This window comes from Eurytemora carolleeae, unplaced genomic scaffold, assembly GCF_000591075.1.
Source record: "Eurytemora carolleeae unplaced genomic scaffold, Eaff_2.0 scaffold1384, whole genome shotgun sequence".
Classification (NCBI taxonomy): Eukaryota; Metazoa; Arthropoda; class Copepoda; order Calanoida; family Temoridae; genus Eurytemora; species Eurytemora carolleeae.
In genome coordinates, this window is record NW_019397268.1 from 11,202 (window position 1) to 39,116 (window position 27,915).

The 27,915-nt window shown below is 34.4% G+C and overlaps 2 protein-coding genes across 4 annotated transcripts; both read right to left on the minus strand.

Annotated features, from left to right (window-relative positions):
• Window positions 1-1,644: 1,644 nt before the first annotated feature.
• LOC111713158 (caspase-1) lies at window positions 1,645-9,807 on the minus strand. Of its 2 annotated transcripts, XM_023487968.1 has the most exons (10): window positions 9,636-9,807; window positions 9,135-9,375; window positions 8,399-8,491; window positions 7,045-7,131; window positions 6,311-6,380; window positions 5,621-5,690; window positions 5,175-5,305; window positions 4,204-4,319; window positions 3,682-3,885; window positions 1,645-1,924 (listed from the first exon to the last, which is right to left on the minus strand). In XM_023487968.1, exons 1-10 carry the CDS (start codon window positions 9,784-9,786, stop codon window positions 1,798-1,800), a joined length of 1,290 nt encoding a protein of 429 aa, XP_023343736.1. In that variant the 5' UTR covers window positions 9,787-9,807; the 3' UTR covers window positions 1,645-1,797. The 2 variants fall into 2 exon arrangements, with proteins under 2 accessions (XP_023343736.1, XP_023343737.1); XM_023487969.1 differs by lacking the exons at window positions 9,135-9,375; window positions 9,636-9,807 and adding an exon at window positions 8,835-8,840.
• LOC111713157 (ribonuclease 3) lies at window positions 9,737-27,608 on the minus strand. Of its 2 annotated transcripts, none has more exons than XM_023487966.1 (18): window positions 25,675-27,608; window positions 25,373-25,444; window positions 25,029-25,179; window positions 24,503-24,594; window positions 24,155-24,234; window positions 23,064-23,559; window positions 22,029-22,175; window positions 21,483-21,532; window positions 20,362-20,498; window positions 19,143-19,254; window positions 18,439-18,520; window positions 17,163-17,490; window positions 16,805-16,908; window positions 16,004-16,043; window positions 15,571-15,629; window positions 12,915-13,076; window positions 10,432-12,521; window positions 9,737-10,277 (listed from the first exon to the last, which is right to left on the minus strand). In XM_023487966.1, the coding sequence occupies exons 1-18, from the start codon at window positions 27,534-27,536 to the stop codon at window positions 10,030-10,032; spliced, it is 6,312 nt and encodes a 2,103-aa protein (XP_023343734.1). In that variant the 5' UTR covers window positions 27,537-27,608; the 3' UTR covers window positions 9,737-10,029. The 2 variants fall into 2 exon arrangements, with proteins under 2 accessions (XP_023343734.1, XP_023343733.1); XM_023487965.1 differs by having other exon boundaries at window positions 9,737-10,280.
• Window positions 27,609-27,915: the final 307 nt, after the last annotated feature.

Sequence of the window (27,915 nt, forward strand, 5' to 3'; positions counted from 1 at the left end):
AAGGGCAACTGTAAAAGAAAAATTAAAGAGTGTTTAGGCTGAAACCTGAGATTCTCAGGAGAAACACGATATACCTAGAAGACATCTATCTGTAATATATGTAAGATTTTGTATAAGATTCGTAATGTTAAACAGATCATATTCAACAAATACGCAACCAATCTGAAAACAGCGATATCCCTGTGGAGCCTGAGAAACTCAAGTTTGCTCCTATTATTATCAAAATTTAATAATTTTTCATTTTTCATAGATATAATTGATATTATTTATGCGTCCGGAACATGTCACCAGAACTCCAACCAATGGAAGTGCAGAATTATTGTCACGTGTCTCCGTCTGTATCACGTAACCAGGATACCATTGGAGGGAGTTCTGGTCACGTGATACGGGCGTATATCTTACATATATACGGTTTGGTATAATTTTGACACAGTTTTATGTCAATTTCTCAGGACAGAAACATCAAATAGATGTCTTAAAGGTATCTTTCTACTCCTGAGAATATCGAGTTTCAGCCTATACCCCCATTCATTTTTCCTTTACTGTCCCTTTGAATGAGATCATTGTTTAAGCATACAACAATATTTTTAGATTATTATCAAGCATAAGAAGTTTTACATCCAAATACTAGTAGTACAGTCAGGAAACATGTTGATAGTTAAATCAAAAGCAAAAGTTGCTGTATAAAGGTAATTTTAAACGTTAGTTAAAAAGGAAATAAAAAATGCCCGTATTAAAATATAATATTTACAGAAAGTCTTATTTAAAATTATAAATATCAATTTCCCTCAAAGTAATTGCGTAATAAGCTTAAATACATATGTGTATACACTATACAGTATACTGTATAGAAATTCAAAGTGTAAAGAATATGTTTGGTAAAAACGATTTTAAAAGAGAAAAATAAAGCAGAAAGTTTCAAACGACATTTCTTAATAAAAGATGAAAATAATAAAATTACAATTTTTTAACAGTTATCCTCAAAAATGTAAAAAAAATATTAGGATGGAAAGAAAATAGTGTGAATAAATCATGAACGTCATTAAATATTAAAAAGAAACACGTTGCAGAGAAGTGAAGGAAAATCACAGATTAAATAAAATCATTTGATCCTAATATTCCTAAATATCAGTTCCACAGTACAAAAAATACAAATGAAAATAACCCGTTATTTGACACTAATCAGCATTGGCAATTACGGAGGTTCGGGTTAAAACAAGAAAACAAAATAAGAAAACAAAAAAATATACATTTTTTTGGCTTGGTTGAAACACAAAATGTACATTAACTTAATTTAGAATTGGAAAATAAACAATAATCATAAATACTTGATCAATCATAACTTTTTACAAATTACATATTCATCATATAATATAAATTACAATCACAATAAAAAGAAATCTTTTAAGAAGTCAAGTTTTAGGTCATTACTTTACTATTGACATATTACATAGTATATAGATTAAGGGATAGTTGACATTCGTTTTGTTTTTTGGTAAAGTATACTCTTTACACTATACATGAATACAATAGTTTTCAATTCAAAAATTATCTAAAAAATGAAGATAAAATGGTTTAAACATAAATATTAATGAGAGCTTGATACTCTCAAATTTTGATCGTCATGATTTCAAATAAATACAATGAAAATAAGAAAACACTAAAATTATTGTCGTCTTTTTTATTTCTTTTAATTTTTATTATAGAAAATTTGGAAAATTACAAATTGTTATCGGCAGTTCATGATGAAAAGAAATAAGGAGAACAACAATATTTCCACTGAATTTGGTTTTATTTCTATTTCCTGTGGAACACGACGTCCCTGGTGAGCATGGTGGTGATGCAGGGGATCTGCTTCTTGTCGTGCATCACAAAGTCCCCAGGAACATTTGATTGAAAGTCGAAAGCAACTTTGCGGCAAACCCTGAACATAAAATAGATTTTGTATTATGTAATACTAGCTGAAATACCCGGCGTTTTGATTTTTTTTAGCCTATGGTACCCCTAGGGTATTCAAGAGTTAAGGGTTCACTCAATTTTTTTTATCCCATTCGGTCCAGCCGTTTTGCCAGCTATGGCTGACATATATACATACAATACAAACAAATATATATATATGAGCGAAGAGCTTTATATATATAATTAGATAACGACGACACCACCACTGTAAATTCCGGTTCATTCAAGTACCGTACCGACTTTAAGCCAGCTAGAGCAAGTTGTACAGTACAATTACAGTCTATGTAAGACGGGATACCGCAAAATGAATAATCAACTTTTATTGAAATTTATGTGCAACCTGATATTAATAATATATTTCTTTAACTATAATAAGAAGTGCCAAAAAATGAATTCGAAATGTTGTTCTTTTAAGAAAATTAATCGTATGAATTAATTTTCAAATTGGATCATTTCAGATTCATGTTCTACGGAATATAATAGTTCCTTCTTTTAATCTAGATATATATTATATAATTAAGGATTTTACTTGTTATTAAGAATAACAAGTAAGAGGTACAAAATCAAATCAAATCAAAAGTTACAGGAATGGCCTGAGGAGTAAGACTCCAGAAGCTAATCAGAGTTTTAAATCCTTTCAATTTCCTGGTTTTTCAGCCAAGACTTCCTTATGAATTAAACAAATTATCCATTTAGTTTTATCTTGCCAAGTTCCCAGCCACACGACCAAATTTGAGCCATGCCCCACTTTAGAATACTGATCATTCACGAATTAACAAACATGCTGTTAAAGTTTGAACTATTTTCCTGGTAAGTTTAGTGTTTAGTCAATTTTAAATTAAGTATAAAAGAGTGCTCTGCACAAGTGCCTATATCGCCTGTATCCCCTGGTTAGCAAAGAGAGAAGGATTCCGTTCCCTCTGTAGAACATGACAGTGCTTGTATAATGTATAACCCCCTTCCTAGCATACATGATTTCCCTTCTCACTGTAAAACATAGAATATACCTGGTTAGCATAGAGAGAAGGTTCCTGGAATTCCCTTTCATCTGTAAAACATGGCAGAGTGCTTGTACTCCCCCCCTAGTATACCTGGTGAGCAAAGAGAGAAGGTCCCTGGAATTCCCTATCCTCTATGGAACATGGCAGAGTGCTTGTACTACCCCCTAGTAAACCAGGTTAGCATAGAGAGAAGGTCCCTGGAATTCCCTATCCTCTATAGAACATGGAAGAGCGCTTGTACTCCCCCCCTACCCTAGTATACCTGATTAGCATAGAGAGCAGGTCCCTGGAACCTCTGTAGAACATGACAGAGTGCTTGTACTCCCCCCCCCGTATACCTGGTTAGCATAGAGAGAAGGTCCCTGGAATTTCCTATCCTCTATAGAAGATGGCAGAGTGCTTATACTCCTCCCCCCCCCCTAGTATACCTGGTTAGCATAGAGAGAAGGTCCCTGGAATTCCCTATCCTCTATAGAACATGGCAGAGCGCTTGTACTCCCCCCCTACCCTAGTATACCTGATTAGCATAGAGAGAAGGTTCCTGGAATTCCCTTTCATCTGTAAAACATGGCAGAGTGCTTGTACTCCCCCCCTAGTATACCTGGTGAGCAAAGAGAGAAGGATTCCGTTCCCTCTGTAGAACATGACAGTGCTTGTATAATGTATAACCCCCTTCCTAGCATACATGATTTCCCTTCTCACTGTAAAACATAGAATATACCTGGTTAGCATAGAGAGAAGGTTCCTGGAATTCCCTTTCATCTGTAAAACATGGCAGAGTGCTTGTACTCCCCCCCTAGTATACCTGGTGAGCAAAGAGAGAAGGTCCCTGGAATTCCCTTCCCTTTGTAGAACATGGCAGAGTGCTTGAATGAACCAGGATCCAGCAGTTGTATTCCTCCAACTGTAGAACCCAGGGATGGTGCTAAAATATGCCAAAATAAATATTTTCTTCGAGTAAAAATATGAAGCAAGAGGTCGGAATAGAGAATAGCAAAAAGTATGTAGTTAAACTAGGTAGAGAGAGGTTAAATACTTATCAAGCTATACTATCTAAGTATTTCTACTAGCCATACTTAGTACACCCTCTATTAAAGAAATCTGACCTGGCGCCGTAATTAATGAATTATAGTGGTCGCTTAACTACCTACCGCCGGTTCAAATCACAAACCGGCGTTCGGTATTTCAGCGACCAGCTCAAATTCATTAAATTCGGTCCCTCTGAGATATGATATATTTTTACCTGTATCCAATGAGGAAGTCCGCATGGCTAGGAATCTTGTATGAAGCTGCTCCAGCATCTGTTTGTGTTCTAGAAACCATCTTTACTCCGCTATCTAGCCGGTCACCCTGACAAGCCTGAACATTCATCAACATTAAACCAGAGGTCGTAACTTTTATACTTTAAATCTGTTCACAACACGCTCCCTCAGTCAGTTCCTTCTCTCATAGTTGTTAATTTTAAGTTGTAAGAAAGAGCCACCCTTTATTATTATCAATAACCTATATTTCCCCTATATACCTGGAATTAAGCCACTTCAATTCTTATGATTACATTTTGGATATCAAGCTAACCCGATCGATATGACTAAGCCATTTCCCAAAGAAAAATTTTAGTCTCAGATTGACCACAAATCATCATAACATTCTTAACAAACAAGTTTAGTATTTATGCACTGACTAACCTTCATGGTCACTCAAAAATATTTTTTTTTCAACTTAATGTGACCTTCCTGGTCAAAAATGAAATATAATTTAGTTTAATGTGACCTACCTGGTCAAAAATGAAATACAATTTAGTTTAATGTGATCTACCTGGTCAAAAATGAAATACAATTTAGTTTAATGTGATCTACCTGGTCAAAAATAAAATATTCTTCAGTTTAATGTGATCTACATGCTACATACACAATACACATGGTCAAAAATTAAATATTTTATGTTTATTGTGATCGTCCTGGACAAAAATGAAATTTTCTTTAGTTTAATGTCACCTACATGGACAAAAAATAAATTTTCTTTAGTTAAATGTGATCTACCTGGACAAAAATGAAATTTTCTTTAGTTTAATGTGATCTACTTGGACAAAAGTTAAATTTTCTTTAGTTTAATGTGACCTACATACACAATACACATGGTCAAAAATTTAATATTTTTGTTTATTGTGATCGTCCTGGACAAAAATGAAATTTTCTTTAGTTTAATGTGATCTACCTGGATAAAGAACATTTTTGGTTTTCCCGCCAGAGATGGACATTTATCTGCAGTAAAGTGGGTCCATAGGTTTTCTGGTTTATATGGATGGTCACTAGCATACAGGATACCTAACTCACCGTGGGACAGAACTAAACACAAACAAATAGTTAGTCTATTCACATTTGACAATTTAAAACCGGTTCAAAAATGTGTACTGCAGCTAGTGCTTAGGATCCATTTCATTTTAGTGCTTTTATTTTATTTTGATGCGAATCAGGATCCTAATTAGATCCACGCTGAAAAAAATGGTTCTGCATCCACAACCGGATATAGGTCATGAATATTTCTTCAAGAGTTACTGATTTTTTTTTGGAAATTTGGTTGTGGTTCTACCGTTTTGACAGTTTATTGGATACAAAACGGACAAACAGACAAGCAAAATATTATATAGATGAAAAATATACCTGTTACAAGAATACAGTCAGCATCAGAATGATCCTCCATTGATGCTTGCTCTAGTATTCTTTCTATCTCCTGTTTAAACCAAATTATTTTTAATTGTAAACTTTGAAAAATTTAATATTGATATTTTCCTGAACTTTTTGAGCTAAAAAACTTAAATGCCAATAAAAAGACGTTGTTCTAACTGATCGTTTCATATTCACAGTACAGTTCAAAGTTCTAAATTGGTATTTTTATCTTTAAGTCGTGGCAGACAACTTTCAGTGAAGGGTCCACTATTCTATATCTTTATCTTTAAGACGTGGTAGACAATTTTCAGTGAAGGGTCCACTATTCTATATTTTTATCTTTAAGACGTGGTAGACAATTTTCAGTGAAGGGTCCACTATTCTATATTTTTATCTTTAAGACGTGGTAGACAATTTTCAGTGAAGGGTCCACTATTCTATATTTTTATCTTTAAGTCGTGGCAGACAATTTTCAGTGAAGGGTCCACTATTCTATATTTTTATCTCCAGAGAACATTAAAATACTACAGAAGTGTATAGTAATTAGGTATAATAAAAAACTTTCTTTGGTGAAGCAATGCATCCCAATCTCAGTTGATAATGTTCGACAGCTTCAGGTAATTTGATCTTATTTTCACATTTGTTTAATGGCGAAAAGTTTACAATTAATAAAATCTAGGTTTCCTTGTACGGTAGGTCATTGTGTACTTCCACCTCAAAATCCAACTGTCGCAGTACAATACGAAGATTATCTCTAAATATAAAATTGACTATCAAAACAAAAATACATGAAATGCAATTGATTCAATCTATGCAATCTTGTAATCTTGTAATCCTGTACTCCAATCTGTGTAATCTTGTATTTCTATCTGTGTAATCTTGTATTTCTATCTCTGCAATCCTGTAATCCATTCTATGTGATCTTGTAATCCTATCTGTTTATTCTTATAATCCTATAATCCTATCAGTGTAATCCTGTATTCTTATCTGTAAAATCCTGTAATCCTATTTGTGTAACCCTGCAAACCCTATCTGTGCAATCCTGTAACCCTATCTGTGTAATCCTATAATCCTATCTGTGTAATCCTAAAATCTTATCCGTGTAATCTGTAACCCTATCTTTGTAGTCCTATAATCCTGTCTGTGAAATCCTATAATCCTATCTGTGTAATCCTTATCCTTTAACCTTATCTGTGTAATCCTGTAATCCAGTTTAAGTAATCCTGTCTATGTAATACTTTTAATCCTTTAATCCTATTTGTGTAATCTTGTAATCCTATAATCATGAACTACTATCTGTGTGATCATGTAATCCGTATAAACCTGTAATCCAATCTATGTAATCTTATCAGTGTAGTCTTGTAATCCTTTAATCCTGTCTGCCTAATCTTGAAATCTATGTATAATATGTACTCCACCTGTCATTATGAGTTCCATTCCTAGCTCTTAGTTGAAGTTTAGGATCAAAATTCATATGATTAAACACAAAAGCCTTTCCTCTCCGTCTACAAGAAAAAGATACGTTATCAGTCACGTTTATTCCAGTAATGACTTTGTAAATTAATTTTGGGTTTGGAGTTTGATGGTAGGACGTCTCTAAAAAGCCTGATTTGAAATGATCTGATATGATCAGTATGTAACAATTTCCTTTATACAGGGGAAGAAAGTTCCAAACCGTGCTTATGTTCCAAACCTGACACGGTGTGTCCTGTTTGGGCACAAATATAATGCTCAACGTTTTAGTAACTCTTCCTGTGCCGAGAGCAAATATCAATTCCAAATTCCAACATATTATTAAGCTCGAAGATAACTACAAATAACACTATTTACTTATATTCTAAAAAAAAATTGTGAATGATCGTTTATTTTTGATAAAAACCCCCATACCATTTCTGAAACAATTCTAGGTTTTCCATTTTCGCAAATATCAATAATTCGAATTTTGGACGCATTACAACTTCTGAAACAATTCATAATTTGAAAATATTCATCGTTTCAAAACAAAACTCAATTTATTAATCTACAGAATATTATGAACCACTGAAAATATTTTTTCTAAATCATTCTAAAATTTGTTTCCTTCATTTTTAATAAAAATATTCCCGCATTTTTCTGTTCAATTAAATTGTAAGAACATTAAAATATTAATATTAGAATTTTTCATTTTTTCAAGTTGTTTTATTTTGAAATATCAGAACATAATTTATTGTTTCATTACTTTAATTCTACCATATGCAAAAAACATGTTTTGTTTCCAAAGTGTGTAAATGGTATCTGTGAATGACTCAAAATCGTGACATGTTCCAAAAGGTGTTTTGTGCCCAAACATAGCATTTGCTTCAAAAATGGGACATGTTCTAAAATGAAAAAAATAATAATCAAAAATTAAAATTTAATTATTTGTAGGGCCCTTAAGTATTCAAAATTTTATTATAAAAATGTAGTCTTATTCTGAATAAAAGTATGCGGGCGGTTTCTTACTTTTCGACTGAAATTGAAAAATAAAACAATTAAAAATATAACTTTGCACATTTGGCCCAAACCTGACAAATCACGCTTTGAAACTTTTTCCCCTGTAGTAACTACTTTCCCATCAAGGCCATTTTGGATCCAAAAAAAGCATGAGCTAAAAGTTAGAGACTGTGCAAAAAGTAAGAAAAATTGGGCGCTAATGCTACAACTTAAAGAAAATATTTCTGGTACATACTTTGGACCTGTTACTACATTAAGAGATACAAATAAATATGAAACATCCTGCTAAGAAGAACTGACCTATGGTTCATATTGTAGAGATGATCATCCTTCTCTGTTGGCATAGGTATCCCTGTCAACCCTGATACTGCAGCAGATCCACGGGAAAACCATCTACAAATCAAATCATAGATTATACTTTTTCAATGGTTCGCTTAACTTGAAAATAACACTACCTTGTATCTGTATTATATCCGTCCTACACTTGCATCTGTAATATATCCGTCCTACCTTGTATCTTTAATATATCCGTCCTACCTTGTATCTTTAATATATCCGTCCTACCTTGTATCTGCAATATATCCGTCCTACACTTGCATCTGTAATATATCCGTCCTACCTTGTATCTTTAATATATCCGTCCTACCTTGTATCTGCAATATATCCGTCCTACCTTGTATGTTTAATATATCCGTCCTACCTTGTAAACCTTGTATCAGTAATATTTCCATCCTACCTTGCATCTGTAATATATCCGTCCTACCTTTAATCTTTAATCTTTAATACATCCGTTTACCATACATTTGTAATATATTCGTCCTACCTTGTATCTGTAATATATCCGTCCTACCTTGTATGTTTAATATATCCGTCCTACCTTGTAAACCTTGTATCTGTAATATTTCCATCCTACCTTGCATCTGTAATATATCCGTCCTACCTTTAATCTTTAATACATCCGTCTTACCATACATTTGTAATATATGCGTCTTACCTTATCCGTCCTACCTTGTATATGTGGATATAACCGTCCTACCTTGCATCTGTGATATCTCCATCCTGACCATTAGAACTGGGTTGCCCTCCTGGTGACTCCGGGTCTATCAGATTACTGGGTAAACTCTCAACAATATCTACAGGTTGAAGACCTCCTCCTCCTCTCTCCAGGTATCCAGGTGTACCTGGAGACTGTTGATCTACCTGCCCAGCTGGTTGTACAACTATACGACGAGGGGTGTACTCCAGGGTTTCTACTCGAGGTCGAGTCATCGAGTTTACTGAACAAAAAAATAAATTATAAAAGCTCGGGAGGGAAAGGGGCAGAATGGTAATGGTATGAAAGAAGAACAAGGGATAAAGAACACATTTTGAAATAAAAAACCCGTTGTTACTTACTTGTTACTTACTTACTTATATACACACATTTAAAAAAAAATGTATCTAAAACAAAAGTTCTATTAATTCGGAAAAAAATAAATGAAAAAAAACTTTAAAAAATTAAAAAAGGCCAGGTTAAAAAAAATTCCAGTAATCCAACCTAGATCAACCGGAATAATATCCGGGATTATATCCGGATGAAGGATAGGTCCGGGTGGGTTGGGTGGAAGGGTCGGAGAACCCCCTTCAGCCATTTTATACTCTGAAATCATATCAATGTTATTTAAAGAAAAGCTTGGAGCTAATAACATAAACAAATTAAATGCGTTGAATTATGATAATTTTGCGAGGACAAAAATCTAATTTTAATCCTAGATTTTACCTAGTTGTCAAGAGCAATTCATTTTTATATCAATTAAATAAATATTAATTTTAATATAAATCTAAAAATCTTATTAATTTTATCTTGTTTAAGGGACTAGAAGGATAAAAATTTAGCAGAATACGGATTCTGGTTTTCATTGAATATGGGAGGTTTGTCTGATCCTAGAGGATCAGTATTTATAATGTTTGGAAGAAGGATCGTAATATTTGGATTTCTGACGATCACGACTAGGAGATCTTGGCTGCCGATCATAGTAATCCGGAGACCAGTAGGGGTTTGGACTTCGGGAGGGATAATCAGGATATCGATCGTAGCGATCGTAATCCATCCGGGATCGTTTGCTACGATCCCTGTCTCTAGGGGAAGGTGATCTTCTTATGCTACGTCTGTATGGACCTGGAGAACGGGCTCTGGATCCTTCTAGAAAAAATAAGAATTAAAAACATGAATATTGAAAAAGAATATAAAATAAAATAAGATACACTCTGTATGATGTCAGCAATTATCCACTATTGAAAACTCAACCCTTATCTTATTTTTCCCTTGATGGTTCAACGGTTAATAATCTTACCCCCGCCAGAAGTTCTGCTTGGTCTCCTCTTAGGAGATTCTTTTCTCCATCTTTTCTTCTTCTCTTCTCTTTCTTTCTCCTTTTCCGTCTTCTCCGGTTTCCTCTCCTTTGGTAGTTTCTCCGGAGAACGTTTTGAGTCTGATTTTCTTCTTGATTTCTCTATTCTAATTGGCTCCGGTTTTGGTTCAGGAACTATAGGAATCTCTTCAGGTTTTACAGGTTCAAGATCATCATCATCATCGTCAGAGCACTCTCCTTCCTCGATATCTGAATCCTCAGCTGCTGCTGGTTTTGAAGAGGTATCTTGTGAAGGGTCTTCATTAGTTGAAGGTTTACATATTTCTGATGGTTTGGTAGCAATTGAGATAGTCTCAGTTCGTTCTTCGGCAATACTTATGACTTCAGTTTTTGGAGAAATAATAACCTTCTCAGAATCAGATCCTTTTTTTTCAGGTTTTGGTGAGGAGATCACATTGAGAATAGTTTCTTTGGAAGGAGATTGGGAGATTAATTCTACAGGTATGGAAGAACAATCTATAGGAGCTTTAGATGAATTAACAGCTTGTTTTTTGTTAATATCTTTCGTTTCACGGATTTCTTCAGTAGTAAGTAAAGATTTTTCTACGGTGGTAGAAATTTCTTTCTTTTTCTCCTCTCTATGTTTTTTCTTTGCAAGTTTGTTTTCAATTTCTTGAATTTCTTGGTTAACTCGAGATAGCGGGATCTTTGTTCTTTCTCCGTCGTTTCTAGTCTGGGATTTTGGAACTAACTCTTCTCTTTCGGCCTTTTCCCGATCTAAATCCTTTCTTCGTTCTTCCGTTCGTTTTCTAGGAAATGTTTCGCTAGATTTCAAAGTATCTGATTCAGACTTAAGATTTTTTTCAGATTCACTATTTTTCTCTCGGCCTTCTCTCGAGGTTCTTCTCTTATCTTGAGATCGGTCAGATTCCGGCTTTCTCTCACAAACCCTAACTTTATCTTTAACCTTCGTAGGTTCAGACTTTTTAGCACTAATACGTTCTTTAAACGGGTTTCTTGAGTCTCGTTTACACTTTTCAGGACTGCTCTGGTCCTCTGATCTACACAACTCATCTGTATTAACTTTTGAATCACGGACTTTTCTGGCCCTGGAATCTCTTCGCGTAATTGTATCACGTCCTTGATCTCTTTTACCACTTGGATCACGGTCTTGGTCTCTTTTACCACTTGGATCACGGTCTTGGCCTTTGTTACCACTTGGATCACGGTCTTGGTCTCTTTTACTACTTGGATCAACGCCTTGATCTCTTCTAGAGCTTGAATCAAAACCGTGGATTCTTCTAGTGCTTGAACCACGCTCATGGTCTTTTCTGGCACTTGAGTCACGTTCATGATATCTTCTAGCACTTGAATCACGCACTTGATCTTTTCTAGCTCCTAAATCACGACTTTGATCTTTTCTAGTATTTGAATCACGTCTATGATCTATTCTCCCATTTAAACTTCTCCCCTGATCTTTTCCTGCACTTGAGTCTCGTCGTTCACTCCTTCTAGAACTAGTGCTTCGCCTCTCATCTCTTAATTCACTTGAAATACGTTCCTCATCTCTTCTGTAACTTGGAATCCGCAATTCGTCTCTTCTGCTACTTTTACTTCGTCTTTCGGATTCTCTGACAGAGGAACGTGGTCTTTCTTCCTTTCTGAGAGACACATCAGATTTCCCCATCCTATCATTACGCCCTGGATCTCTGTTTGATATTTCCCCTCGCACCTTTTCTTTTCTGACACTCTCAGTTTGCGCATTCTTGGATTTAGGACTTACAACCCGTCCTTTCTCCTTCTTTGCAGATGCAGCTGTATCTTCCTCTTTTCTGGTAGTGGCAGCCTGTGTTTCATTCTTTGAAGCACCATTATCCTTCTCTTTATCATCGCTCCTTTTAGTAGAAGCCTCCTTAAACGTTCCAGTAATGTTCTTGGGGGAAACCACATTTTCTCCTTGCTCCTGGTTAGCAGCTTGATTATCAAAGGTCAGGCTTTCTTCTAATTTTTCTTCCTTCACGTTCATACCTAGCTCTTCACGTTTATTATTAGTCTGCTGTAACCAATTATGCCTAAATATAAAACAGCTGTTATACAAGTTAAATGTATCTTGTATTTTTTATCATGAGGATTGAATTAAAACTCCAGAAAATATCTAAAAATGAAAAATAATTAAGATTAAAAATAAATTAATAAATAGGAAAACTTGTTGCCGATCTATCTGCACGCCTTTTTATAAAACATTTAAAACATGAATGCTAAGCCGTGGCGTATTTTCAGGGTTGTATTGTTGAATATTAAAAATTGAAAAAAAATACCAACAATTTTAGAGGAACATTTTTAAATCCTTATAGGCCAATAATTCTTTACTCATGGGACCGTATTAGGTCCCACAAAAAAATGAACCAGTTTGAAGTTTATTGGAAAAAACAAATTTGAAGAAATATAATCCACGGATATCTAACCTGACGAAATCAAATCCTTGTTGTTTGAAGGATCTCGCTAGAATTCTTTTCTGATAGCTGAGATGAGGGAAGAGATGAGAGCACTCATTCAGTGCATTCTTGGCCGCGTTCATCTCCGCCATTTGTATTGAGTGTCCTGTAGATTTAGCTAATCTTTCCCCTCTACAATATTAATATTTATATGTCCACCATTTGTATTGAGTGTCCGGTAGATTTAGCTAATATTTCCTCTCTACAATATTAATATTTATATCTCCGCCATTTGTATTGAATGCCTGGTAGATTTAGCTAATCTTTCCCCTCTACAATATTAATATTAATATCTCCGCCATTTGTATTGAGTACCCGGTAGATTTAGCTAATCTTTTCCCTCTACAATATTAATATTAATATCTCCGCCATTTGTATTGAGTGTCCTGTAGATTTAGCTAATCTTTCCCCTCTACAATATTAATTTAATATCTCCGCCATTTGTATTGAGTGTCCGGTAGATTTAGCTAATTTTTCCCCTCTACAATATTAATATTAATATCTCCGCCATTTGTATTGAGTACCCGGTAGATTTAGCTAATCTTTCCCCTCTACAATATTAATATTAATATCTCCACCATTTGTATTGAGTGTTCGGTAGATTTAGCTAATCTTTCCCCTCTACAATATCAATGTTTATATATTCGCTATTTGTATTGAGTGTTCGGTAGATTTAGCTAATCTTTCCCCTCTACAATATTAATATTAATATCTCCACCATTTGTATTGAGTGTCCTGTAGATTTAGCTAATATTTCCCCTCTACAATATCAATGTTTATATATTCGCTATTTGTATTGAGCTATTTAGATTTAGCTAATATTTCCCCTCTACAATATTAATATTAATATCTCCACCATTTGTGCTGATAATTGCAACCTTTAAATGAGAGGTAACTTAAATACCTTTAAAAAGTGACGAATGAATAGGCGAATGAAAGGATGAATAAAACTATGAACGAAAGAATAACCGAAAGAATGAACCAAAGAATAAAGGAAAGAATAAAACAAAGAATAAACAAAAGAATGAACGAAAGAATAAAATAAACAAAAGAATGAACGAAAAAATAAAGAAAAGAATGAACCAAAGAATAAATGAAAGAATGAACCAAAGAATAAACAAAAGAATGAACCAAAGAATAAAGGAAAGAATGAAACAAAGAATAAACATAAGAATGAACGAAAGAATAAACAAAAGGATGAACGAAAGAATAAACAAAAGAATGAACCAAAGAATAAACGAAAGGATGAACGAAAGAATAAATATAAGAATAACCAAAGAATAAACGAAAGAATGAACCAAAGAATAAACGAAAGAATAAACGAAAGAATGAACCAAAGAATAAACGAAAGAATAAACCAAATAATAAACGAAAGAATGAACCAAAGAATAAACGAAAGAATGAACCAAAGAATAACCGAAAGAATGAACCAAAGAATAAATGAAAGAATGAAACAAAGAAAAGAATAAACACAAGAATGAACCAAAGAATAAACGAATGAATAAACCAAAGAATAAACGAAAGAATGAACGAAAAAATAAATGAATGAATGAACCAAAGAATAAACAAAAGAATCAACCAAAGAATAAAGGAAAGAATGAACCAAAGAATAAACGAAAGAATGAACCAAAGAATAAAGGAAAGAATGAACCAAAGAATAAATGAAAGAATGAAACAAAGAATAAACAAAAGAATGAACCAAAGAAAAAAGGAAAGAATGAACGAAAGAATAAACAAAAGGATGTACGAAAGAATAAACAAAAGAATGAACCAAAGAATAAACTAAAGGATGAACGCAAAGAATAAATGAAAGAATGAAACAAAGAATAAACAAAAGAATGAACCAAAGAAAAAAGGAAAGAATGAACGAAAGAATAAACAAAAGGATGTACGAAAGAATAAACAAAAGAATGAACCAAAGAATAAACTAAAGGATGAACGAAAGAATAAAAGAAAGAATGAACCAAAGAATAAACGAAAAAATGCACCAAAGAATAAACGAAAGAATGAACCAAAGAATAAACGAAAGAATGAACCAAAGAATAAACGAAAGAATGAACCAAAGAATAATCAAAAGAATGAACCAAAGAATAAATGAAAGAATGAACCAAAGAATAAATGAAAGAATGAAACAAAGAATAAACAAAAGAATGAACCAAAGAATAAACGAAAGAATGAACCAAAGAATAAACGAAAGAATAAACGAAAGAATGAACCAAAGAATAAACGAAAGAATGAACCAAAGAATAAACGAAAGAATGAACAAAAGAATAAATGAATGAATGAACCAAAGAATAAATGAAAGAATGAAACAAAGAATAAACAAAAGAATGAACCAAAGAATAAACGAATGAATAAACCAAAGAATAAACGAAAGAATGAACGAAAAAATAAATGAATGAATGAACCAAAGAATAAACAGAAAGAATGAACCAAAGAATAAATGAAAGAATGAACCAAAGAATAAATGAAAGAATGAACCAAAGAATAAAGGAAAGAATGAAACAAAGAATAAAGGAAAGAATGAACCAAAGAATAAAACGAAAGAATGCATGAATTGATAAATTAAATCAAGAATGGAATGATAAAAGGAAGGATGAGTTGATTAATGAATGAATGAATTTACCTGAAGTAAACAGCAACGGTGTATACTCTTGTATTACTTGGACCCTTACATTCAATAACCTGAATACATGAAGAACACAATTTTAAAGTATTTCTCTATTGAAAATTGTTAGAAAAAGATGATTTTTAAAAAGAAAGATTTAAGCAAATTTACAATTTTTTATTTAAAATGTTTAAAATCATGATTTCTTTAAAAAAAGAATAATTTTTCATTGAAAATTGGATGTGCTGTGAAGTTTAAAAGTTGAAAGGAGAAAAAGTGAGAATTGTTGTTCTTTTCCAACTTTAACAAAATTGATCAATGTAGCGTAAATATTGATGCTTGAAAAGAAATGAATTTGTTATATTTGTATGATCAAGTTGTCTTCTAAGGAATAAAATCTTTCTGTCTATCTGTCCATCGATCTATCTATTATAAGATTATAAAAACATACCTTATAAACGGGAATATCGGGTTCCTTTCCGTCCATGGTTCTAAAAAAGATTTTTTTATTGAAAAAAGGTTCTTTTCAATACTTTCGTTTTATTGATTTTCATTTATTACTGATTGATTTTCACATACTCAAAGTGTTTTTAATTTTCAAGGAGAAACATTTTCTTAACCTTTTCCAAAACTGTTAATCCGATTGCGAGAAAATCAGCGCCGAACAGCGAATTTGATTTTGAGGGTTAGGCATCACTGCTGAAGTTGTAATTTATGATCTAATAAACTAGTATACCTGAGGGTTAGGCAGCACTGCTGAAGTTTAGATTTAGGATCCAACTAGTATACCTGAGGGTAAGGCAGCACTGCTAAAGTTAAGATTTAGGATCCTAATAAACTAGTATACCTGAGGGTTAGGCAGCACTGCTGAAGTTTAGATTTAGGATACTAATAAACTAGTATACCTGAGGGTTAGGCAGCGCTGCTAAAGTTTAGATTTAGGATCCTAATAAACTAGTATCTCTGAGAGTTAGGCAGCAGTGCTGAAGTTTAGATTTAGGATCCAATTAACTAGTATACCTGAGAGTTAGGCAGCAGTGCTGAAGTTTAGATTTAGGATCCTAATAAACTAGTATACCTGAGAGTTAGGCAGCACTGCTAAAGTTTAGATTTAGGATCCTAATAAAGTAGTATACCTGAGGGTTAGGCAGCACTGCTGAAGTTTAGATTTAGGAGCCTAATAAACTAGTATACCTGAGAGTTAGGCAGCACTGCTAAAGTTTAGGTTTAGGATCCTAATAAAGTAGTATACCTGAGGGTTAGGCAGCACTGCTGAAGTTTAGATTTAGGATCGTTCCAATCTTGATTCAGGATAAACTGACGAAGCCTTGGGAAGAAACAGACTTCAGCGAAAACCTGAAAAAGAATCGGCAATTATTTCAAAGACCGAGAAATACAAAATAATTCACAGAAAGATTTTGAGATTCTTTAACTTGTAATTGTTGTAAATAAATAACAAAGACGACTTTTGCGGGTTGACTGCTTTATTGCTATTCAATACAATAAGTGGAATCCCGCCACCTTAAATTTGTTTGCCTGACAATGATTGGTCTACGTAAATTTGTTTACCTGACAATGATAAAGATCCTTTTCTACGTAAATTTGTTTACCTGACAATGATAAAGATCCTTGTCTACGTAAAGAGCCCCAACAAAGGCCTCCAGTAAGTCCGCCTTATCCTTCACCTTAAACTCAACCTTCGGGATATGAAAGGACGCGTAGCGCGTCATTCCGAGATCGTCACAGACGACGGACTGCGTCCTGTTGTTAACTAATGATGCCCTGAGGAGGGATAAATGTCCCTCATGATGGTCCGGGAAATGTTTGTAAAGGAACTCCGAGGTCACGAGCTGGAGGACGGTGTCTCCTAGGAACTCCAGCCTCTGGTTGGAACCTAGAGTTAGGTTGTTGAATCCAATGGAACGGTCTGTGAACGCTCTAAAACAAAATATTTAAAAAATCAATCTTTTATTTTGACGCGCCTAATGCCTACAGAGACAACCACCCATCAGACCGAAACCCTTCATAAGATAATATTAAAGGGGCGTACTCGGGAATTTGTACAGGGGAATTATTTTTTATATCTAGGGGGCTAAGCAGCAGTTTGGGCCTAAAAACCCTCTGGACACCACAGATATTTCTAATCCATGGAGGNATTCTTAAAGAATGTATCTTTATTCAATATACAATTTAGATATTTAGATATAGAAAATTGAGTTGAAATAATCTCAAAAAAAAAAATGATTTTTGATGATATTATAATAAATTGCGGATTAATAAATTCTGGAAAAGTATAATTTTGAAAATGCATCATCATTATAAACCCATCTCTATCTAATTCCATCTCTTATTACTGATTAAATTGCCAAGAATTTTAGTAATTTGGGAAAATGAGCCTCATATCAGATAACTAATATCCGACCTTAATTCATATATATATAACCATATAAAAAACATGTAATATACGAACTGAAGAAAGGGGACTGTGAAGTTTAGACTGTAGATGCAATATTACCCCTTTCAAACTTTATCTGAATAAGGATGAGTAAGACATTCCTTTTATGCTAAAATGTTACGTGTTTAACAGCGAGCTTTATACTGCAGAGACAATAGAGGAATTTTCAGAATTAAACACGTCAAGTTGAAAATGACGAAATCTTTCTAATTGTAAATCAAATACAAAATAGAGGTTTAATGGGTACCGTTGTAAATCGGACATGTTACTGTTTAAACGTTTTAAGACTTATTTAACCTAAAACTTTTACTTATTTCTGCCAAACTTGAATCTTTATTATTTACTTATTTTTCTAAACCACTTCCAGTTCCCTAAGCTAAAGCGCCCTTAACGGATCCAAAAATAAATTGGAAACCCTAACTCTAACTTACCTGGCTAGAAGTCTGATATGAGTAAACTCAATTCCAGTTTCATTCTCAAACTGAACTAGCTTTTGCAGATTCGGATACGTATCTAAACAGTTATATATTAAAATAATCTAAAAAAAACATGTTCAAATAAGAACAAATAAGGAAACTAGAAACTTCATCCAAATAGTTTGCTAAAAATATGGTTCTATAAACACAAAAATATGGCGTAACAAATACGTTTTTATAAGGTATGATGTGCAAAAAAATAAAAAAACTTAAAAATAAGTTTTAATATCTATTCATTCTGGGACCAAATACAAAAATAGCTATGAGGGCGTACTCAATGATTCAACTTGGTCGACGTAGTTAAACCTTATCTCCTTTCATTACATTTGGGACCTGGAAAGTTAAAAAAAATAATGCTGTCTGCAAATCAGTGCTTAGGATCCACGGATCCGGATCCAAGGGGCAAATATCAACCAAAAACTGCATAAAACACTTTTTTACTCTCAAAACCAAAATCTAAACTATTGAAAAAAGCTTACAATAATTTCCTAATTTTTGAATGGTTCATCAAGTTTTAACATAAAAATCAGCGAAAAAAATAAGACAAAAAATTTGAAAATTCTTCTTTGTTAAAATTTTTCAGTAAATCTTACAGAAATGACGTGGATCCGGAACCATTTTCAAAATTTAATGAGGAAGAAAACTAATCTAACTCTTACCAATCCAATGCCTGTCTCCCCCAGGCTCCTGAGTCTGGAGAGGATGATGAGGAATATCCGTCCAGGTTTCAAACAGATCAGGCTCCGTACTGAACATAGCAGAGCTGAACACCTGCACATTGTTCATTAATACCAAACTCTATAGCAGTGCAGTGCTAAACACCTGAACATTATAAGTTAATATCCTGATCAATATTGAACATAGCAGTGCTGAACACATCTAAATTGTTCATAAATATCCTGCTCTATAATGAACATAGTAGCGCTAAACACCTGTACATTGTTCATAAATATCCTGCTCTATAATGAACATAGCAGTGCTGAACACCAGTACATTGCTCATAAATATCCTGTTCTATAATGAACATAGCAGTGCTGAACACCTGTACATTGTTCATAAATATCCTGCTCTGTAATGAACATAGCAGTGCTGAACACGTGAAAATTGTTCGCTAAAATCCTACTCTATACGGAACATTTCAGTGCTGAACACCTGCACCTTGTTCATCAATATCCTCCTCCGTACTTAATATTGCAGTGCTGAACACCTGAACATTGTTCATTAATATCCTTCTCCGTAATGGACATTGTATTGCTGAACACATGAACATAGTTCGTTGTACTAAGCGTACCAAAATCCTACAAATGACTATTTAACTACTTTTGTCCTTATCTATTTAAGATGTATCTGCATAAAATGATAAAATTACACAAATTTCAACAGTCTTGGTAAACAAAGCTAATCGTCATTTACCAAACAAAAATAATCCACCGTGTGTGCAATAGCAGTAAAATGATTGAATCTAAGTATAAGCTTCCATGAGTCACTAAATTAACAAAAAAGATAAAATTATAATTGGATAAAATAGCACGAAGCATTCTGATTTAATTTCATTGGATTATAGCGAAAGTTTTTTATGCTCCAAAACGCGTCCAAGATTCGAATTCGTGAAGTGTGCGAAAATGGAAAACCTTGCAAATGTTTCGAAAATGGTATGGGTTTTATTAAAAATGAACGACAGCTCATAGTTTTAATTTAGTGTTATTTGTAGTTTTCGTCGTGCTTAATAATATGTTGGAATTAGATTCTATAATAGATATTTGCACGCGGCACAGGAAGAGTTAATAAAGCGTTGAGCATACTATTTGCGCCCAAACCTCACTCAGTGTCAGGTTTTGAACATAAGCACGGGTTGGAACTTGCGCCCCCTAAATTTACCTTATCTGCTATATTGATCCCTCCGTCTAGGAAGACAGCTCCCATGAATGCCTCGAAACAGTTTGCCATCGCGTGTTTTAGTTCCGAGTCATGACACAGATCTGATCCATGAGAGAACAGGATATACTTCTCCAGGCCTAAAATAGAACAGGATATAGTTTTCAAGGTCTAAAAAAGAACAGGATATAGTTTTCAAGGTTTTAAAATAGAACAGGATATAGTTTTCAAGGTCTAAAATAGAACAGGATATAGTTTTCAAGGTCTAAAATAGAACAGGATATAGTTTTCAAGGTCTAAAATAGAACAGGATATAGTAATCAAGGTCTAAAATAGAATAGGATATCGTTTTCAAGGTCCAAAATAGAGAAGGATATAGTTTTCAAGGTCTAAAATATGAAAGAATATAGTTTTCAAGGTCTAAAATAAGAACAGGATATAGTTATTAGTTATCCAGGTCTAAAATAGAGAAGGATATACTTCTCCAGGTCTAATATATAACAGATATACTTCTCCAGGTCTAATATATAACAGGATATACTTCTCCAGGTCTAATATATAACAGGATATACTTCTCCAGGTCTAATATATAACAGGATATACTTAAGTCTAATATATAACAGGATATAGTTCTTGAGGTCTAAATAGAACAAGATATAGTTTTTAAGGTCTAAACTAGAACAGGATATAGTTTTCAAGGTCTAAAAGTTAAACAGGATATAGTTCTCAAGGTCTAAAGTTTAACAGGAAAAACGTCTCCTGGTTCTCCAGGTATTTAATTAAAACAGTACATCCTTTCATTATGTACATTTCAACTGTGTTTTCTACATATACGATCATATATTCGTAAGTATGACTTTATCCTCCACGAGCGCTGTTAGTAGTTATCTTGAAGTGACTCAATATATTTTATCCTAACACCACTTTTTACTCAAAAATTAAAATGCAAATAGACATTTAGAATAAAATATGAAAACAAAATAAATATCTAAGTTTCTTGGATTATAAAACATCATATCATTATTGATATTATTTTGAAAAGACAATCTAGCATTCTGTGAAATACAGATGAAAAATCAAATATTTTTTAGGAAACGTAAATTGAATAAAAATTATTTACTTACCAAGAGCAAGGGCAAGCAAGGATAAATTCTGATTCAGAACAATTGCAGATCTAAAATTAATTTAGTAAAAACAGAATATATTTGGATTCAGATTGCATTAAGTTGGTTTGTTTCTGTTTTTGTCTTTATTTTCTTTCAGGGTCAAAATTCTGCCTAGTGTAAAAATTGGTTTTTTTTTAAACATTTGCTTCACGGGGGCAGCCGTAGTACATTTGAATTTACGAGCCGGGTCAACCTTTGGGTAAATAAAGCAGACACTCAATAGGACAAACCGGTGCAACAAGGTTGACGCGGCCAGACTTTAGGTTGAATTTACTTTTACTAAAGGGTCAGAGGTGCGTGGCTTTTACAATTTTTACACTATGCCCAATTTGGACCCTGACAGAAAATATATCATTTGCCGAAAACGAACCAAAAACGATTATAAAGATAGTATTTCCAGTATTTAGGATAAAAAGAGTGCAAACTTTTAATAAAGATAACTTCAACAGAATACCGATTAAAAATCTTGAAAAATTTATAAATAGATTAACAGACTATTTTTACCTGTAAGTGGCTAGTCCTCCCTCCTCAAGGTCCGGGAACATATAGAAGAGATGAACGGATGTAATGAACTCCACCACCGCGTCCCCCAGAAACTCCAACCTCTCGTTGTGCTTCACCGCAGACTCCGTCTCTATCTTCTTTCCGAATCTAAATTGCGGATTCATGCAGCAAGGACAAGAGAAAAAAAATGACAAAATTTATTTATGTTCAAGATTTAAAAGCAATGATATCTTCCTTGTTTTCAAGACAAATGCTAAACCTCACAGTTGCGAATTTGCCATTTAACTCTTAAAATGAAAAATCTATTGAAATTAAGTCGATAGTACCTTTAATGCTTTCTTGAATTGTGTATCGTTTACTGGAAGAAAGTACAAACTCAGATACAAATACTTTACAATGCACCATTCAAAATTATATTGAAACCAATATTCACAAGTTCCAGTCTATACACTCGAATTAGAAAGAATAATATAATTCATTAAAAGTGAAAGAAAACCCCCGGTGACCGTGTTAAGTGACAATTGGGGTTTTAAGTATCTGAAATCACTAGTCTGGTGTTGGCTGAGTGAGTTCATTTATTGAGCTCACAGTTGGCAAGGGAAAGGAAAGAGTACAAAGTTCAACAAAAACTTCGATACAAAGAATTCTTTTATATTAACACGTTCACAATTAACAATCAGATAAAAACAGTAATATTTGTATCTATAAAGAAAACACAAGTAATGTCCTTGAAGGGACAGTAAACGTAATTTCAGATGACCCAACATTTAAAGAGTTATATACCCCAATCAAAACGGAGCCCAATAAACATATATCAGATTAACAATAAGGAAGATATCGTCAGTTTTCTATCATAAATCGTTGAATTCTGTTAATTTTATTCCTTATTTCTCTTCACAAATACACAAGTGACATAAAAAGAGAATTCACAATTCAACAGTGTAGATTTTCAGATTGATAACAATGATATGTTCAAGAATGGAGGGCAACATGAAATTACGTTTACAGTCCTTTTAATGCTTTAAAAACACTAACCTTGACATGATATTTATGAGAACGTTTATTCCTCTCTTCCTGGCACTCTGAACATGAACCTTTTTATCCCCGTACTCCGGCTGCCGGATCCCACAGTTCGACAACGTGTTCCGAACATGGTCAGGATTCGTCCCAAAGTTCTCTTTGTAGGACGGATGAGTGAGCGCCTGCTGGAGAAGAAACCTGTTGTTGAACTTGTAGTTGATCTTGGTCTCCAGGTAGTCCAGGGAGAAGTGGAACCGGAGATGGCTGACCAGGACAGGAAGGAGAAGAGCATGTTGAACAATATCTGTCATTAATCCTGTTTTATAGAAACCCTTGGATGAGACGACCACGGTGGTGTCCCGCTTCATTTTCACGTTAGACCGCATCTCCTGGAGAGCTTTCTCCTTGCTCTCTAGGTTCTCTTTATCCAGCATCGTTGGTTTCGGCATGTTTGCGAGCAGATGACGGAATTTAACAAACTCTCGATACAACTTCTGGTATTCAGGGTTTCCTGTAAGATTTTGATTTATGAAATAATAAAAAAATTATTAAGCTCTGAAATGGTTGTGCCACTCACAACGTTGTGTTGCAAAAATCGCTGAAAACAAACTCCTATGTGTAACAAATCATCTTATGCAACATATCCTGTTATATGAAATTTTTGATTTTAGTAACATCTTCTTACTGTTACACGCCACTTAACCACATATATATGATATACATTTCGATATTCTGCTTTATATAGAAGAAGCAGGGTTATCCACAAAAAATGAGACTTCAAAGACACGGATATATTTAATAATAATCTTTTCTACAATCATGGTTTCCTTCAGCTTTACACTTGTTTTATTCTTCGCCAAATCATGACATATGCCAGTAAAATACCAAAGTACAACCTCTGGATCATGCATAGAATTTAAGGTTATTTGACTTATAATTTGTGGGTAACCCTATGTGACAACTTGACAAGGATAATACTTTTATACTTCAATCGTTAGCAAACAGCCTCTGTATTTCCTTATTAGTCTATTCATAACAAAATATATATATATGTGCCGAGAGGAGAAAAGAAAAAATCTTGTTTAAGATCATTAGAATAAACTAACCTGCATAACAGAGTTGAGGTGGTTTTAAACCAAAATGAACAATATCTGGGAAACAAGGTTTATCTTTATCTTCATGGTCCCTGGGTTAAGTATTGGTTTTAAAAATAGATTATTTCCAAATGAGTTTTTTAATTTAAGTGACTTGTGCCTTTCTGCTTCAGAAACAATTAAGGAATATTTTAAGAATTAAACGCTTTGCAAGCTAAAAAAACGACAATATCTTTCACTTATTGATCAGTTAAAGGTTTAAAGGGTACCATTGAGAATCGGACATTGGAAGGTTAATTTTAAGGACAATCAATCCATTTAAAAAATAAGACTGAAATATTTAAAAATATATCTATCTACCTATCCAACTGATCGACTCTGATCGTTGAGGGTTTCATTCCCGGACAGTTGACCAGCATTCCCTTGATCTGGTCTGCGAACACTTGCCAGTCCTGGGATAGTTTAAACATTAGAAATCCTATCTGATCATTGAATGGTCAAGTTCCTACGAGACCCCGTTTTAGACAAGATGGATCCGAATCCCCATCAAAATAGATTATAAGCACTTATTAGCCATATAAATCACGGGACCGAATATAATGAATAAATAAAACAAAATGGTTCAAATTTTAATCATCGATTCAGATCATTCCTTAATCTTGGGGGAGTTCAGCGACGTAACTCTAATTCATTAAATTTGGTCCCCAAGAGTAAAATTCACAGTTTGCATAGATCCCACAGTTGAAAAGAATCAGTTTTAAAATTGTAAATATTGATATCTAATTCATACTTGATCAAACAAATCTTTTAAGAGCCATCTTTGCTTGTAGGGTCACTTGAAATTACGCTTACAATTTCTTTAAGTTGATTAAATAATGATCATAACCTCATTCTTTAACTTTGTGATAAAGTCTAAGTCCTCTGTGTTGGCTATGGAGGTGTAGGAGTTGAGGAGGTAGCTCAGCACCTCGTTCATGCTCAACACCTCCTTTCCGTTCTCAGACAGGTTCCGGACAAATCGCGGCATAAAGAAGTACCTGAAAAAAAAAATTTGAAAATGTTAATATCCCCCCCCCCCAAAAAATAAAATTTGTTCAGAAAATTTTTTTAATTTATGAAAACAAACTTCAATTCATCTTGCCACGGCAAGTCATTTAATACTGAATCTTAAAATTTAAAGAATAAAAGGATTTTTAATATTTTTAAATAATTTAAAACCCTTTTTTATACCTTTGATCTGTGTCCCAGTCCCAGAGTTCAAGAAGTTCATGAAAGAAATATTTTTGAAATAGCTCCAACTCCCTTTACGATTATAATTTCAATAAAACATTAAAATAAACTATAACCTTTACTGATTTCTCACATAAAACTTGAACATTCTATTAATAACTTTGGAAAATATATTATATATTTTTTGATGTTAGCTATAGCTGGGCCAAACGGCTGGACCGAATGGGCTGAAGTTTTTTTTTTATATGAAGACTTATCAAAATGTAATACGCTATTCAAATAATGTAGAAATTATATCGTCCCTGATTGTAAAATTTTCAGGAATTTTTTCCTCAAAGAAGAGTATACTGTACTCGATATTGAATCGAATAATCTGACAAACAGGCAGGTTCGGTATTCTTTTTCGAGTAAACATCGAGAACCCTTCGAACATAAACTCATGTTCATCGTGATAGATCGTGGTGGGTCGGTTGATAAGGAAGTTGGTTGGTGGTGATATTGTAACCCTGTAGTGGAAAAGTTCGTTGTGATTATTAGTCTCCGGATCCAATGGGTTCAATTCAGTTTCTCCGACCCAGTATTTGTGCCGGATTCCACTGTTTCGCGCCTTTTTAGGACATCGGCAAGCCGGTCCGTCGTTCATCTCATTCGGCATATTCTGCCAGATATCGGGATGAAGACGGTTTGGATCCTTGGATCGAAAATCCATCCAGTCCATCGCGTCGGCTCGAAACTTTTGATCCGGTTCATCTTCGCTATCAGAGCTGTCGGAGCTAGAGTCGTGACAATGTCGTGCTCCGACGGCCTTAGGTGGTTCTCGCACAGCAAACTGATTTCTAGCTTCCGGTCCTACCCGGAGAAGATTTTCCTCAAAGAGTTGATGCATAGCTCGAGATTTCGCAGTTGATCTCATCACAACAGGGTTGCTTCTATCTCTTTCATAATAAAGATCTGCAGGTGTGGATCGAATCCAAACTTTTTTCTCCATTGCGATAATCTCCTCATGCGTCATATTATTTGTATCAACCGGGTCCTCAGCTTCAATTTTAACTTTGGACGGAAGAATTGGTTTAGATCGAGCAGAACTAGATCTATTCCTTCTTTTGCTGATTTTTCCTATTTTTTCCGGCTCGGGCGGAGAGTTATCCGTTCTTCCGGTTCTAGGTCGAGAATCTCTGTCTCCAGTACGTGAAGCATCGTTGGTTTCCTTACTGCTCTTCTTGTAGGATGAAGGAATATTCTCTTTCCGTTGAGTTTCGCGACTCAACCTAGCATTTTCTCTCTCAAACTCCTCTTTCTGTTTCTTATGCTCGAAGGATCTTTTTAACTCTCTGCTCTTCTCCTTTGATCTAGAATCTAAACTGATCCTGGTTTCTCGACTCCTGGAGAACCTGTCCAAAGATCTTCTCTCAGTGCTAACTCTGTCCTCTCTTCCCGGTTTACTCCGAACTGAATCTTTATCCGGGGGTCCTTGTCTATACCTACTCTCTTCTCTTCTATACCGATCCTCTTCATCCCATCTTTGTTTCTCATCCCTGTATCTCTCCTCTCTTCTCATCTCATCTCTTCTGATGGGAGATCTATCTCTCATAGGAGATCTATCTCTCACAGGAGATCTATCTCTGGATTGAGATATTTCTCTTATAGATGGTTCTTGATGAGTGTAAGGTTGGGAAGTGTATCCGTATCCTGGTAGAGCTGGTGGAAGAACTTGTTGGAATTGTTGTTGGTAGGGTTGATTAGGATATGTTGCAGGCCAATTAATTTTACCAGGTATAAATGAGGTTGGGACGGACACACAAGGATAATGTGAAGGCGGAGGAATATTAAACTGTAGGGTTGGGGCGGACACAACAGATTGGGTTCCGGTCAAATAAGTCGGTAGAGAGGTCGGGGCGGAGACAAGAGTGTGGGGAAGAGTATATAATCCTGAACTTTGAAGCTGGGGTGGAGGGGCTTGATGGATAGAATGAGAATATCCGGGTCCTAGATGGAGCAGGGGGGCCATATTTGGAACAGCTGCAGGAGGAGCACAGAGTAATGAACCCTGAGATAATCCTGCAGGAAGGGTTCCCATAGAGGGAGGGCGGACTAACAGGGCCCCAGGGTTAGTGAGCATACCAGGAGGAGGTTGGGATACGGGGGGTGGGGGTTGAGAATACATATTTGATTCGTAGAAGTTCTAAGAATCTAAGATGTAGGTAAGATCATTTTATTCTGAAAACAAATATTCTAAATTTTATTTACCAATAGCAGTAAACAGGCTAAATTTCATGTTAGATTGAAATTTACATATTTTTATCTTAATTTCTCTTATTAAGAGAAGAACAAAGTTGTTATGAATTTCTTTCATGTTTTGTTAACATAAAAATTTACTCCAAGGTCCAAAGTCGTGTCGGTAATGCAGGTTCTGAAGTGCTCTAAAACCAAGTGACGGATCGGTCAAACATATGGGTGATTTCCTAGAGAACGATTCCTGTCAATTTTGAACATGGGTCTTACAGAGAGTGTCTTAACTTAACCTAACTCGTGGCCGCAGCGCT

What these genes read in the sequence shown, in the direction of transcription:
- LOC111713157 (XM_023487965.1), bottom strand. Translation starts at nt 27,536, where the DNA reads ATGTATTCTCAACCCCCACCCCCCGTATCCCAACCTCCTCCTGGTATG. An exon ending in CTCATAAATATCATGTCAAG is followed by an intron (nt 22,176 to 23,063) that starts GTTAGTGTTTTT and finishes TCCGCAATTTAG; the next exon opens with ATTCGGAAAGAAGATAGAGA. An exon ending in GGGAGACAGGCATTGGATTG is followed by an intron (nt 18,521 to 19,142) that starts GTAAGAGTTAGA and finishes ATAACTGTTTAG; the next exon opens with ATACGTATCCGAATCTGCAA.
- LOC111713158 (XM_023487968.1), bottom strand. Translation starts at nt 9,786, where the DNA reads ATGTTATTAGCTCCAAGCTTTTCTTTAAATAACATTGATATGATTTCA. An exon ending in TATTATTCCGGTTGATCTAG is followed by an intron (nt 9,376 to 9,635) that starts GTTGGATTACTG and finishes TTTTTTGTTCAG; the next exon opens with TAAACTCGATGACTCGACCT. An exon ending in CTCTACAATATGAACCATAG is followed by an intron (nt 7,132 to 8,398) that starts GTCAGTTCTTCT and finishes TTTTTCTTGTAG; the next exon opens with ACGGAGAGGAAAGGCTTTTG.